This window comes from Ixodes scapularis, unplaced genomic scaffold (genome assembly GCF_016920785.2).
Source record: "Ixodes scapularis isolate PalLabHiFi unplaced genomic scaffold, ASM1692078v2 PGA_scaffold1__304_contigs__length_218370807, whole genome shotgun sequence".
In the NCBI taxonomy this organism is placed as follows: Eukaryota; Metazoa; Arthropoda; class Arachnida; order Ixodida; family Ixodidae; genus Ixodes; species Ixodes scapularis.
This window is the reverse complement of record NW_024609846.1, coordinates 157,818,666-157,830,848: the sequence shown is the minus strand read 5'-3', so window position 1 is coordinate 157,830,848 and position 12,183 is coordinate 157,818,666. Positions and strand designations below refer to the sequence as shown.

Below are 12,183 nucleotides of genomic sequence, written 5' to 3'. Positions count from 1 at the left end.
TATTTTGGGGGGGGAAGTTTGAAATCGATTTTTCGGACCGCTTGATTATTTGGACAGTTTCAAGGTACCCTCCGAGTTTAAAAAATCGGTCGGCAACTGCATATGCTTTACCCACTGTTAATGTCATTTTACATGGATTTCTCAGACTAGCTCAAATTTTTTCATTGATTTTATACTATTTTTATTTTATAACCCGTTAATTAAACATCCTGCAGTTGGCACCAGTGATGATAATTTGCCAACTTTAGATTGCCATAGTTGCTGGCACGTTTTAAGTTAGATATCAGCAACAAATTATATTAGAGTTTAAAAAACTACATGTTAAAATATCTTAGTCTTATTATTAATAATGAAAATTGCAGTAATGTAGGCCCCCAATAAACTCTACAGTCACAAACACACACCATTTAACCATAATTGTCTTTACCGAAAGGTCTCATTTTGTTTTCTTTTTGGGATATGAAAACCTCTGACATGGTTATCAAGATAGTCCTAAACCCTGGATGTAATGTCTAGTGCTGTCTGCCATATGTTGCCTTAAAAAACACGCACACTTCTGCCGTCCGCCTCGGATTCCATTTTTGATTGTTTGTAGCGGAGCAGCGTTTCTTAATATGTACGTTTCGTGAACATTTCTGAAACTCATCACCTGTGGCGATATTTCAGGAAATTTGGATTATGTTATTCTTGTGCTGGGAATAATGCCAAAGCAATTAATCATCTAAATGGCCAAACCCATTAAAGGGCCACAGTTCATTATTTCACATGACAGTTATCTAAGTAAAGAAGGCAGCAAGAACACAGATTTATCAGCGCCGACTTTTTCAGTAAATACAATATTCTATGTTATATCTACCGTCTTTAAAGGACCCCTGAAAAGAAAAAATGTGTATTTTTTAAACAACCTGGTTTGGAAACGTGTGTTAAAAAAATTTAAATTAAGTTAAAAAACTATATATTTATTTAGAGCAATATTGACGGCGCGAGACGCAATTTAGTTTGTAGTCACCTTCTTTCCACTTGTTTTCTCTCTTGGCATTTCGGGCTCGTGGAGGAGAGGTGGATCGGCTTTGCCTTCACATTGAGGTGGAAAGAGCGAATGACCGTCTCATTGAGTGAAGACCATTCCGTGACGTCATGGACTTTGCACGCAGAATTTCAAATAAATCTCGCGCCGTCAATATTGGTCTAAAAAACATTTCTTTTTTTGCGTAAAATTTATTTTTTGACACGCGTGTCCCAACCAAACTGTTTAAAAAAACTTTTTTTTTTTTTTTTTCAAGGGCCCTTTGGGGGACATTGAGTTCTCTAATATATTTTGAAGTTTCCACGAACAACTTCTTTAGTTCAATAATTATGCTGTGAGAGGCATTTGAGTTAAGTGAGAGACTGAAATTAACACCTATATCGAGAAATTAAGTCCAAAATAGGCGTTAGTTTTGGTTACATTCCTAAATTAAATTGTGCCTCCTTTTGGAAATTTTACGCTAAACTCCGTTTTTGTTTTCTCGATAAAGAGGCTACCTCCGTGCGTAACACCTTAGCTTCCTCGTATGAGTGGGAATAATTTGAGGTGCTCAGCGAAGCCAGCACACTTTGCAGCCTCAGCAACTGGTGTACCCCCAGCCCACATCTCCGACCCTCATTATAACCAACATTTTGGAAAATGAGTGGCGCCACCTATAGACAGTTGGAGTCGTGAATACAGCCTTTCACCTTGGAACGGACCCAGTGAATCCACCGCCGTAAACATATCACGTGACTACGTCCCCCAGTCTTTGCTGCGCTCCTCCCGTAGCTCGCATGACACTTTCGCAGCGTTTGGTTGGCTCCGACAGCTCGAAGCATCCGCCGTGGTCCCTTGTAAGGTAAAATGATAATGCCTGCTTATTGCAGTTGTGGTAAGAAGGGCACTGAGTATAACTCAGGTTCCGTGTTTCCGAATAAATATAAAAAACGCTCGAGAAAAACTCCCATTTGTGAAATTTTCGTCAATTTGAATTTGGAGTAGATTTCAATGCAAAAGAAAAAGAAAAGACGACGACTATATGCTACAATTAAGTTTGGTCGTCGCACGGGCAGAATGGTCCTAAAAAGATGCCGCCCCAGTTTTCTTTTAAATCTGGGATGAACGACAAAAGGGGTCTGGCCTTAGTCTTACCGCTCATCTGATCAAGCTTCATTCAGGACTCCTGTGCCACCACAAAAGCCGTTATTTTGGTTTTCTGATTGGACCACACTGTTAGTGCTTAGAGGAAGTAGAGGTTGTGCTTTGTAACTATGAAAGCTATGAACCGTAAAGATTTCATAAACAGAGGAAGGAGGACAGAAGGGGTGCAGTTGAGACTTCTATGTTACACCTTTTACCACTCCACCCTGTGCATCCGTGGGATAAGGTGATGGAATAGGATAAGATGAAAACGAGCTTCCCAGCGACCACGTCATGGAGCTTCGTGGTTTTAAGGTATCGACGATTATTAGAGCAACACTTGTTTGCAAGTTTTGGCATGGGACAGATTAGTCTTGCCAATGGCGAGAGCATCAATGCCAAGTCCAACTGAATAAATATTACTTGATACAAACACATTTTTTTTTTTTAATTTAGCACACAGTTACCTCCAAATATATATATATTTTTTTTTGAAAAATAAAAGAAACACTTTGAATTTAAACTTAGAATTTTGGAGAACTAGATATCTAGAAAATTAAACTGTGATAAACTGAATTTTCTGCAAAAAATAAACTCCAAAAAGCACCCTCTCAATTTGACGAAAAATGAACTCTGAAAGCATAGAACTCTATGTATATCTCAGTTCCTGGAAATAATACAGGACTGTTATTGAAATAACACAAGCTGAAAAAGTTTTCCCTTTCTTGTTTTTCTAAGGGGTGAAATAATTACAGTAGGGTGATGACTACATTTTTTCTAGTGGTAATTGTTTTCAATTAATCATTTGCATCGTAGTTATGCCGGGTGTTTAAAAATGCAGACAAAATGCGTCTTGCAAAAACTGCATATTGCACAGGAAAAGGATTGATGCAGTACTGGTCATGCCATAGGGCTTATTTCAAGGAGGTACACACAGCGACACTGTTAGCGCGAACACGGCATCGGCACATTTTCGCATTGTACTTCTATTACCGTCCCATTTTTATCGTCCCATTTCTCTCATTATCTCATTATCTCATTATCGTCCCATTTCCCTCACGTGTGCATGTTGCAAACTACTAGAGCACATTGTTTCAAAGGAGTTGTTTAAGTTTTTAGAACATTCGAATATCTTTCTTTCGAACCAGCATGGATTTCGAAAATCCCTCTCCACTGTGACCCAGCTTACAGAAACATTGCATGACTTCGCCACGTCTATGAACAACAGAGGGCAGATCGATGCCTTATGCCTAGACCTATCGAAAACTTTCGACCGAGTACCCCATCCTGAACTTATAAATAAATTACTGAAACTGGGTATAAACCATAAAGTTATCCTGTGGATCAAGGCCTACCTTACAAATAGAAAACAATTTGTAGAAATAAGTAAAACAAACTCTTGTTATGTCCGCGTTCCCTCGGGCGTTCCGCAGGGATCCGTTTTGGGACCTGTTTTATTCTTGTGCTATATAAACGATATAGTGGAAAATATAGGACCCTCTATTGCGGTGCGCCTGTTTGCAGATGACTGCTTGTTGTATTCAGTTATCTCTTGCCACGATGATCAGGACCGGCTTAATTCGGCACTGCAGACAGTAGAAAAATGGTGTAAGGAGTCAAAAATGAAAATTAACTTAACTAAAACTATACATTGTACTATAACTAACAAAAAACAAAATATTCTACCATTCGTATACAAGCTTGGAAACGAACCTTTAGTACAGGTGAATGAGTTTAAATATCTTGGCCTTACCATATCATCAAACTTAAGCTGGAAAACTCACGTTGACAATGTGTGCTCAGCTGCTAGGAAAAAACTCTGGTATCTCAAGCGCAATCTCAAGCTCGCTCCCCCTGAGACAAGACTAACTGCATATAAAGCACTAATACGGCCTACTCTAGAGTACGCTTCTATAATTTGGGATCCTTTTAGAGCCTATCAGATAAATAAACTAGAAAAAATACAAAGGATGGCAGCCAGATTTATATTGTCGAGATATCAGAGAACAGAATCAGTACAGGAAATGCTTAACTATCTCAACCTTCCAACGCTCTGTGACCGTAGAAAAATAGCACGCCTTAAATTCTTTTATATGCTACAAAATGGCCAATTTAATTTTAATACGGACCCTTACATAGTTGCTCGGCAGATCAGGCCTCTCAGAGGCATCCACTTAAACCACTACCAAATAGATACGGCAAATATTGATGCATATAAATACTCCTTTTTTCCAAGAACGATAACTGATTGGAACAGCCTACCACAAGAATTAACAACAGCAAATACACTAACCTTGTTTGAAAAAAGCATTTTGAACCTTTTTCAATGATATCTATCGAATCCTTAGTATTTCCTATTCACGTATAATCATGAGAAAATTGTGATGTTATAGTGTGATGTCTTTGCTTCGTCGCTGTTTGACGATTTATAAATTCAATGTCAAGTGCTATTTTTGTATGTTTGAATTGTTGTTGATACAGTGTCCTTGTTTCTTTTTGTATTTGGTCATATGTATTCTCGTGCCTTGTGCACCCCTGTAACAACCCTAACGGGTTAACAGTATACCTAAATAAAATAAAATAAAAAAAATAGTATTAGCGAGCACGAAATTTTATTACTTACATTGAAGAACTAAATAAGCTCTTTCCGTAGCAATAATAACCTGGATCACATGCCTTTGTTTCGAAGAGGAAAACTGGAAACACCAGCGATCGCTTGTCCGCGCTAACATTGTCGCGCCCTGTACATAGCAGCTGAGAGAATCAAGTGATATTTACTCTCTCGGCTTCATTGACATCCGCTAACTAAGTCACTTTTAAGGTGCATGCACCGTGAATGCCATCACTAAGAGCCTGTGTTGTGTAGTGTCTAAAAGCTTTACCATTCATGTCACTTTGAATCTTATTCAAGATATGTTTGAGTGCATAAAACTTGCTATTTTTACATGTCACAGGATGATGAAGTATACAATGGCACTTTGAGGTCTTATATTAACAACTTTCCCTTCGTCTCCTTTATTCAGCCTCTATGCAAAGACGAGAGTGGAGGCATGCCCTGTGCTGCTGTTTACAAATGTTTTTAAGTAACTTGTTACATAACGTATTATAATGTTGATTAAAGACATTACTAGATCAGAGTCATCTGACAAGCTTCCTATAACGCCTAGCTCTCTTCCGTGACGTCTGCTTTGTGGCGCTCGCTTTGCTGGAACATTGAATGCACATTGCCTGTGATGGAAAGTAATTATATTGTGGTTTTTACGGTGAACATAAAGCTTGCGCAAAAAGGGCGACACTCGAAAACGGTCCGTCTTGGTCGCCCGTAGTAGTGGTGCCGTCCGTGGCGCCGGGATCATTATACTCCCGTACATGTTCGCGTGTAGGCAAATGAAGAAAGACAGTTTTTAAACTACACTCTTCCGTAGAGCTTGTCAACTGATAGATCTAGGAACATTAGATTAAAATGTCTACCATAATATTGCCACTCACAGGGCTGAGCAAGCAACGGCCAGTCACGGGCTAGTAGGATGTTCCTCTTTATTCTTACATGGGTCGTAACATTTATCATTTCGTCGTACTTTCTTGTTCTCGAAAGTGCCCGTTCATTCTCACCTCGAACGCTCGACGCTCGAAGGCCGAATTTTCATGTCGCCGACTCGCACTAGATAAATAGCTGCGCGAGACCTTGTCGAGTCAGTCTTGCTCTTGTTGTTACGCTGCCAAATCGCCGCCCGCTTTTCTGCTGTCTCGATGCTCATTCTTTATTTTGTTTGGCACAAGCTCGCCCCCATTAAACTTTCAATTCGAGACAAGATTTTCGCTGCTTCTGCTCCTGTCATTCGTGGCAATATCCCGAGAGATGCCCCACCCCTATTTTTGAGACGATTTTCTACTGCAAAAACACCGAAAGATAACTTATTTCTAGTAATTTGCAAGGCCCTGGCCGATAGTGACCTTGGCAGAAATGGTGTTACTTATCTACGGCGGGGGACAAGCGAACATTGCCGATTTGAAAGGACAGTCGTCTTTGCTTTGTCGTCCCTAGCTGCGATCACAAGTTTCATGGGCCACAAAATCTAAAACTAGCTTTTTGCCAACACTTCTTTGATCGCACACTGAAAGTTACCCACTTCTCATTTTCACCCTAGTTGCTCTCAATTTTTAGGTGGGCTGTCTCTCGTGGTATTATCGAACTGTCCTGCAGTGCACGTGGAGCCAGTCACCAACAGTTACGCAAACAAAGAGACATACAACACTTGTATTTCACAATGGTAAACTCTGTTGGGGGCCTAATCAGTAATTTTCTTCTTCAGTATCTGATAAAAGTAAAATAAATGAAGATCTATCTTTTCTTATCAGATATTGAAATGGAAGATTACTAACTAAAACATTCAATAGTCTAGTCCAGCATAGCTCACTGTTTTGAGCCTACCTGTTATTTAGTGTTGCTGATATTTAAATTTTCAAACAGTAGTTTTTTGGGGTATATTAGATAAAGTTTCCTGGAATTAGCAAAAGGAAACATTTGCATCAGGTGTGGAGGAGAGTTTTTGACAGGCCAAGGGGGATGATGAATCGGTCTGTCTTTCCCTGTTGCAGAGTTGACTTGCTTCGAGGATGCAGGGTCCCGGTGCAACTCCGACGTGTCTCTCTACCACTCGCCAAGCCAGAGCACGGAGCACCTCCTGGTGTTCTCCTCCAACCAACAGGACTCTATGTAGTTCATTGGTGAGGCTCTCGTCTACATAGTATGGAATTTTTTTTTTTTTTTTTTTTTACTCAAGTTACTGGCATGGAGTTTGAATTATAGGGTGTCGTTTGCCCAGCTTGTTTTTTATGGGGCTTGATGTTTACCCAATGGAAGGCTTGTGGCTTGTGGACTGGATTCTTTATGTCGTCTTCCCTTATCGTGCGTGGGGTGCACATTGGACCTGAGTGGTGCATAAGCCTACAGCTGGGGTTTGCGTTCCATTGGGGCTTTGCTCATCGAACACGAGCTCCAGCCGAATGCTGATGCAGCGTTCGGCTATACACGTTTGCAAGTCCGGTCTTAGGGTGCCGCCATCTTCCTCAGTGGGGTGCGCTCAAGGGAACGGCCATAATCCGATTACGACGCCTTAGCAAGGCTTCGTAATCGGATTATGACTGGTCCAAGCGCACCCCAGACAGGCAAGATGGCAGCGCCCTGAAGCCGGACTTGCAAACGTGTATATGAGTTGAATGCTGTGTCAAAAATGCAAAGAAAGAGCTCATGTCATCATTGTCCCCTTCGGTTTAGTTCTGAGTTTAGCTGCTAGGGTTCGCGATGGTTGAATTTTCTTCCCAATAGAAATATCTGCCAATGCATTGCTTTCTTTTTTTTGGAGGGGAGGGGGGGGAGGGAGGGCTAGTGTTCAATTTTAGGGAGTACTACAGTTGAGGGCCCAGATCTACGAAAAAAGAATGTGTTTACTTTAGGGCAACAGATGCTCCTACATACTTTCACTAAAACTGCAGTTCAATTTTACTATTGAAAGGGAAATAGGTTGTATGTAGAACCTCGTTAATGCGTTCCTCAGGGGACCGCGGGAAAACAATGTATAATCCGGGAAAACGTTAAAAACGAGAAGGTCCTCAGGGTCTGGGAGCTCGGCAAGACCGGCGGTTTTTAATGTAAAAGCCGGGAAAATGTAAAAAACCGGGAACGTATCAATGAGGTTCTACTGTAATGTGTTTTAAAACCAAGCTAGATTCTTTTTGAAGGGCACGTGCAGCCATAAACCGTCCGAAAGCAGTGCTTTTCCTTTCGTATATATTTAAATTCAGCCCATATAGGGTATATTCTCTACGTTTATATGCATGCTTCAGAGGCTGTAAGATAAGCATCTGACAGGTGCTTTTTTCCGGAACGAAAAAGAAGGTCCACGAGGCACTTTCTTTCGGCATCTTCTCGGCATTTCGTGGGACACAGGCAGACCCACGCTTCTAATTAGGAGTGCAGACCCACAAAACGAGTTAGCACAGTCGAATGCCGCTACAGCAAATGCCCCTTAAACAATATTTCTGCAACAACAAAGTAATTTTAATTCCCCGTTTGTTGTCCATGGAAGAAAGCGTAGAAAAAGTCTCTCCAGAACAAACAACTTTCTGATTTCCACTTCTCTTCAATGAAGTTTCTGTGACAGAAAACTAAACTCGATCATCAAATTTGTAAACTAAGGAAACACGAAATAATCTTTCCTTTTGATATCACAGGTCGCAATGTCGCCAAATAGCCAAAGAAAGCACAGGTGCCATGCAAACTGCTGCTCGGAGTCTCGAAACATCAGAAACATAAACACCGTTTGATGGTGATGATGATGTACTATCGGGGAAAAATGAAATGCGAACAGAGGAGCGCGTGGCTCGCGGTACAGGCTGCGCCGCCTGGAAGTGAGCCTAGGGGCGAGGGTGCGTGGCCTACTTCGATGTGTTCACGCCCCTCGACTGGCGCTCCCTCAGCTTCGGCAGTGCTCCTCTCAGTGCGCTGAAAGCTGTCACCGCTATCTTTGCGTGCTAGGCGAGTGCGGCGAGCTTCTTCGCACCGCACGCGCTGAGCCAGCAAAAATAGCAGTGATAGCTTTCAGCGCACCAAGAGGCGCACTGCTGAAGCTTGGGGAGCGCAGAGGGAGGGGCGTGAAGACGTCGGAGTAGGCCACGCAGCCTCGCTCCTAGGCTCACTTCCAGGCGGCACAGCATGTACCGCGAGCCACGCGCTCCTCTGTTCGCATTTCATTTTTCCCCGATAGTACAGGTGCATTCTTAAAAGTTCTATTAGGATAATAATGTTTGGTTATATAACAAATTTATGCAGTTTTTTTAAGGGCATTATGTTCAAACATACATGTTTTTGAAGTGGTTCTAGCTTCTTATATTGCGATTCATAATATTGCTAATTATTTTGTAAATTATTTTGTTAACACCTTGAATTCTGCCAGCTGAACACGATCCACATACTGTGAGGCCGTATCAAAAGAAGAGATGTGCGTTTACGACAAATTTTTTTTATAAAATTTTGCAGTCACATTTTTAAACTTCATGTTTCTCGCCATTTATCTCTTCATTTTGGTTGGGTGTTCTTACGAAATTTCACAGTAATTAAAACAATAATTAATGTATTTTAGCTAATTATTTAGCTTATTTGTGTATATTTTGCAGTCCCTGATATCTGCCGTGGCTAGAACCACCTTATTGGTAGGAATTTTTAAAAATATTTGCAGAAACTCCAGATACAGTCAAACCTCGATGTAACAAAGTCGGTTAAATTTGGAATTTACTTTGTTACGTCGAAATTTCGCTTCACAGAAATTCGGGGCTAACGTTGAAGAAAGTTCCCACAAATGTTTCTCGGGCGCACAAAAATCACCGAGGACGCCTTTATTTCAGTTAAAAGTAGTTCGTCACCTTTATCTGGGCCACTCTTGGCATTATTATTGGCATCACGCGACGTTCGCATAGCCAGACGGCCTGCATCACGTCTTTGTCTGGCTGTGTGCTCGCGAACCGCCTCAAGACATCGATCGCGTCCATCACTTCACGGTTTCTGGGCACATCGCAGGTGTCTTGCTCATCAGGCTCGATGTCGTCCCCGTCTTAGAGTTCCCACGACCATAGCTAGCTATCGCCTCATTGGTCATTTCCTCCGTTGCAATGGCAGCAGCGTCAGCTTATAGAAACATTGAAGACTTAAACAACGAAGTTCCACTTGATAAAGTGGGTATCGGCCACACAGCCGAACAGGTGCTAAAGCACTCCAAAGTCAATCCTAAAGATGCATTTGCGTTCAAGGCAAGCAGTTTCTTGTCACATTGACGGAGAAGATCCTTGAGAAGAGTCCCCATAGATTCCCCTGGGTAGAGGCCTCTCATCACTGGACCCCCGGCAGATGTGCGCCAAGCCAGACCAGTGCTTAGCAAGGCTCAAGAAGGTTTTGGATGCCCTCATCACTGTAACGAGATTCACCGATCACCAGTGAAACTCTGTACTTGCTGAGTACGCCGAGCTCCTGCAAGAACAGAAGCGCAAGCTGCACTGTTTGAAAAGAGTTGACAGACTAGACGAGTTTTTCTCAGAACTCGTGAAGTTTAGTACGCCCTGCACCAAACTGTTGGAGGTGTTTAAACTTCTGCTTGTGCTTAACCATGGCCATGCAGCTGTGGAAAGGGGTTTCAGTGTGAACCATAAATGTCTGTGGAGAACCTGAAAGACCTATCGTATGTCTCGCAACATATTATATGCGATGTGGCTGACAAGGCAGGCAGTATTCTAAACGTTCCAATAATAAGGCAGTTGAGGACCTGTGTGTAAGCTGCAAGGCTGCTGCCTTGACGCAGCCTCCGAATAACACTCAAAACTGTGTAATCATGGAATTGGTCGAGATTACCTATCACTAAGGAGGTTGAGGAACACCGTTCCCATGATTCCTCGAGTGCGGGCCAGGGCGCTTGGGGGATTTAGCAAATGGTCTTTTGATGCTAAGAAAGGGTTGCACGTTAGTGGGAAGGTGAAGAGGCATTGTCATGTAGTTGGACAGGCCAACACATGAATTTTAACATAATATTCATAGTGGTATGAATGTGAGTGAAGTGTGTGCTCATGCTGCAAAAGTTCTTGCTGGTCCAAAAAGTACTTTTGGCTGCTCCAAAATGCGTCTGACCATTCACATCACTGTTTTTCTTGCTTTCCGTTTATTGTTATGTTTTCAGCGTGCTCTAATTCGCCAGATCGAAAGCTTTTTTTTCAACAATTACTATTGATCCAAAGATTGTATAAAGTACATCAATATTTTAATCATAATTAAAAAATTCTCAGAATTTACAAGCTAAAATGTTTTTCATATTATATCTAACTTGTCACTTACCATTTGTGCACAGGAGACTTCACTAAAAAGTAGAAGCTTGCCAGTCTCACCAAATGAATCCTCGATGCTTAAAGCATAAACCTTGCAGTCACCCCTCACACTTCTTCTTTCAGATGTGCAAGAAGGGACTACTTGGGTATGTGCAGTCAGGCCCAGAGGCAACCACGAGTAAGGAAGTGTTGGATACGGTACCCAAACGATTACCTGCACCTGTCCGGATTTGTCGGGACCAGCGGCGTGTTCCCTGAAGAGAGAGGCCGGCCAACTTGCCTGCATATCTTGATCAGGGACGGTGCAAGCAGCTTCCCATCGAAGCGTCTCGATCCTTCCATCCAGTCAATCACTTCCTCTGGTTAGCTTGTAATGCGTCTGGCCATAACAGCTGAGCTTCGACACCCCCAAGACGGCTACTGCTCAACTGCCTGTTACAAGAGTGTCAACCTTGTTATGCTTGTTTTTGTACAAAAATTATATATTCATTTCTGAAAGATGATATTGACGAAGGTCGTGTTTAATGTCGTTTGCTTCCTTAGTTGTGGGAAAGGGGGGGGGAGTACAAGGGGTACTGTGGCTACATATGGGATCCAGTGATGTAGCCTGCTCTACAAACATGTGGCAAATTGGTCATTTAGTGACATAACACCTACTATATAGCACTGTACATGATGTCATGCATTTTATGAAAAGCAATAAAAATTCTGAACACTTTATCTAAATTATGCGGCAGGTCTCGTGCCTTTTCAATGGTGCCGAGTGAAGCTCTATGCGGCATTGCTGTCAGTCTGAAACTTTGCCTGGGGTCCACAGACTTTTTGGAATGCCCAGGGGAGGAGTTCTCAAAGTTTTCTATATCAAGGAACATCTGTTTCTCTTGACTGATATCTCAGGAACTTCTCCTGGTTTTAGAATTGATACAGTAAAGCAGTGCAGGAGCTTGCATACCTTGTCAATAATGTGAATTCTAGACAGTGTTTGGCACATGGGTATGCATCAGTGAATGGCTAAGATCTGCTATAATAATGCTTAAACTGAAAAAGACTTCTAAGCAGGGATGATCAAGAAAGTTTGGGTGTTCTGAGCATATCCAGGTACTCTGAGAAGTCCTTGAGTTCCCAGAAATGCAGTTTGAGGACCCATGCTCAAGGGTGCTCTTTGG

The 12,183-nt window shown here is 42.0% G+C and overlaps 1 protein-coding gene across 1 annotated transcript in view; it reads left to right on the top strand.

Annotated features, from left to right (window-relative positions):
- Positions 1-11,746, top strand: part of LOC115332893 (BCAS3 microtubule associated cell migration factor) — a 54,542-nt gene extending 42,796 nt beyond the window's left edge. Inside the window, exons 21-22 of the mRNA XM_040220591.3 lie at positions 6,749-6,877; positions 11,141-11,746. Coding sequence (XP_040076525.2) covers positions 6,749-6,870 — 122 coding nt within the window. The 3' untranslated portion in view covers positions 6,871-6,877; positions 11,141-11,746. The remainder of the gene's footprint in view (positions 1-6,748; positions 6,878-11,140) is intronic.
- Positions 11,747-12,183: the final 437 nt, after the last annotated feature.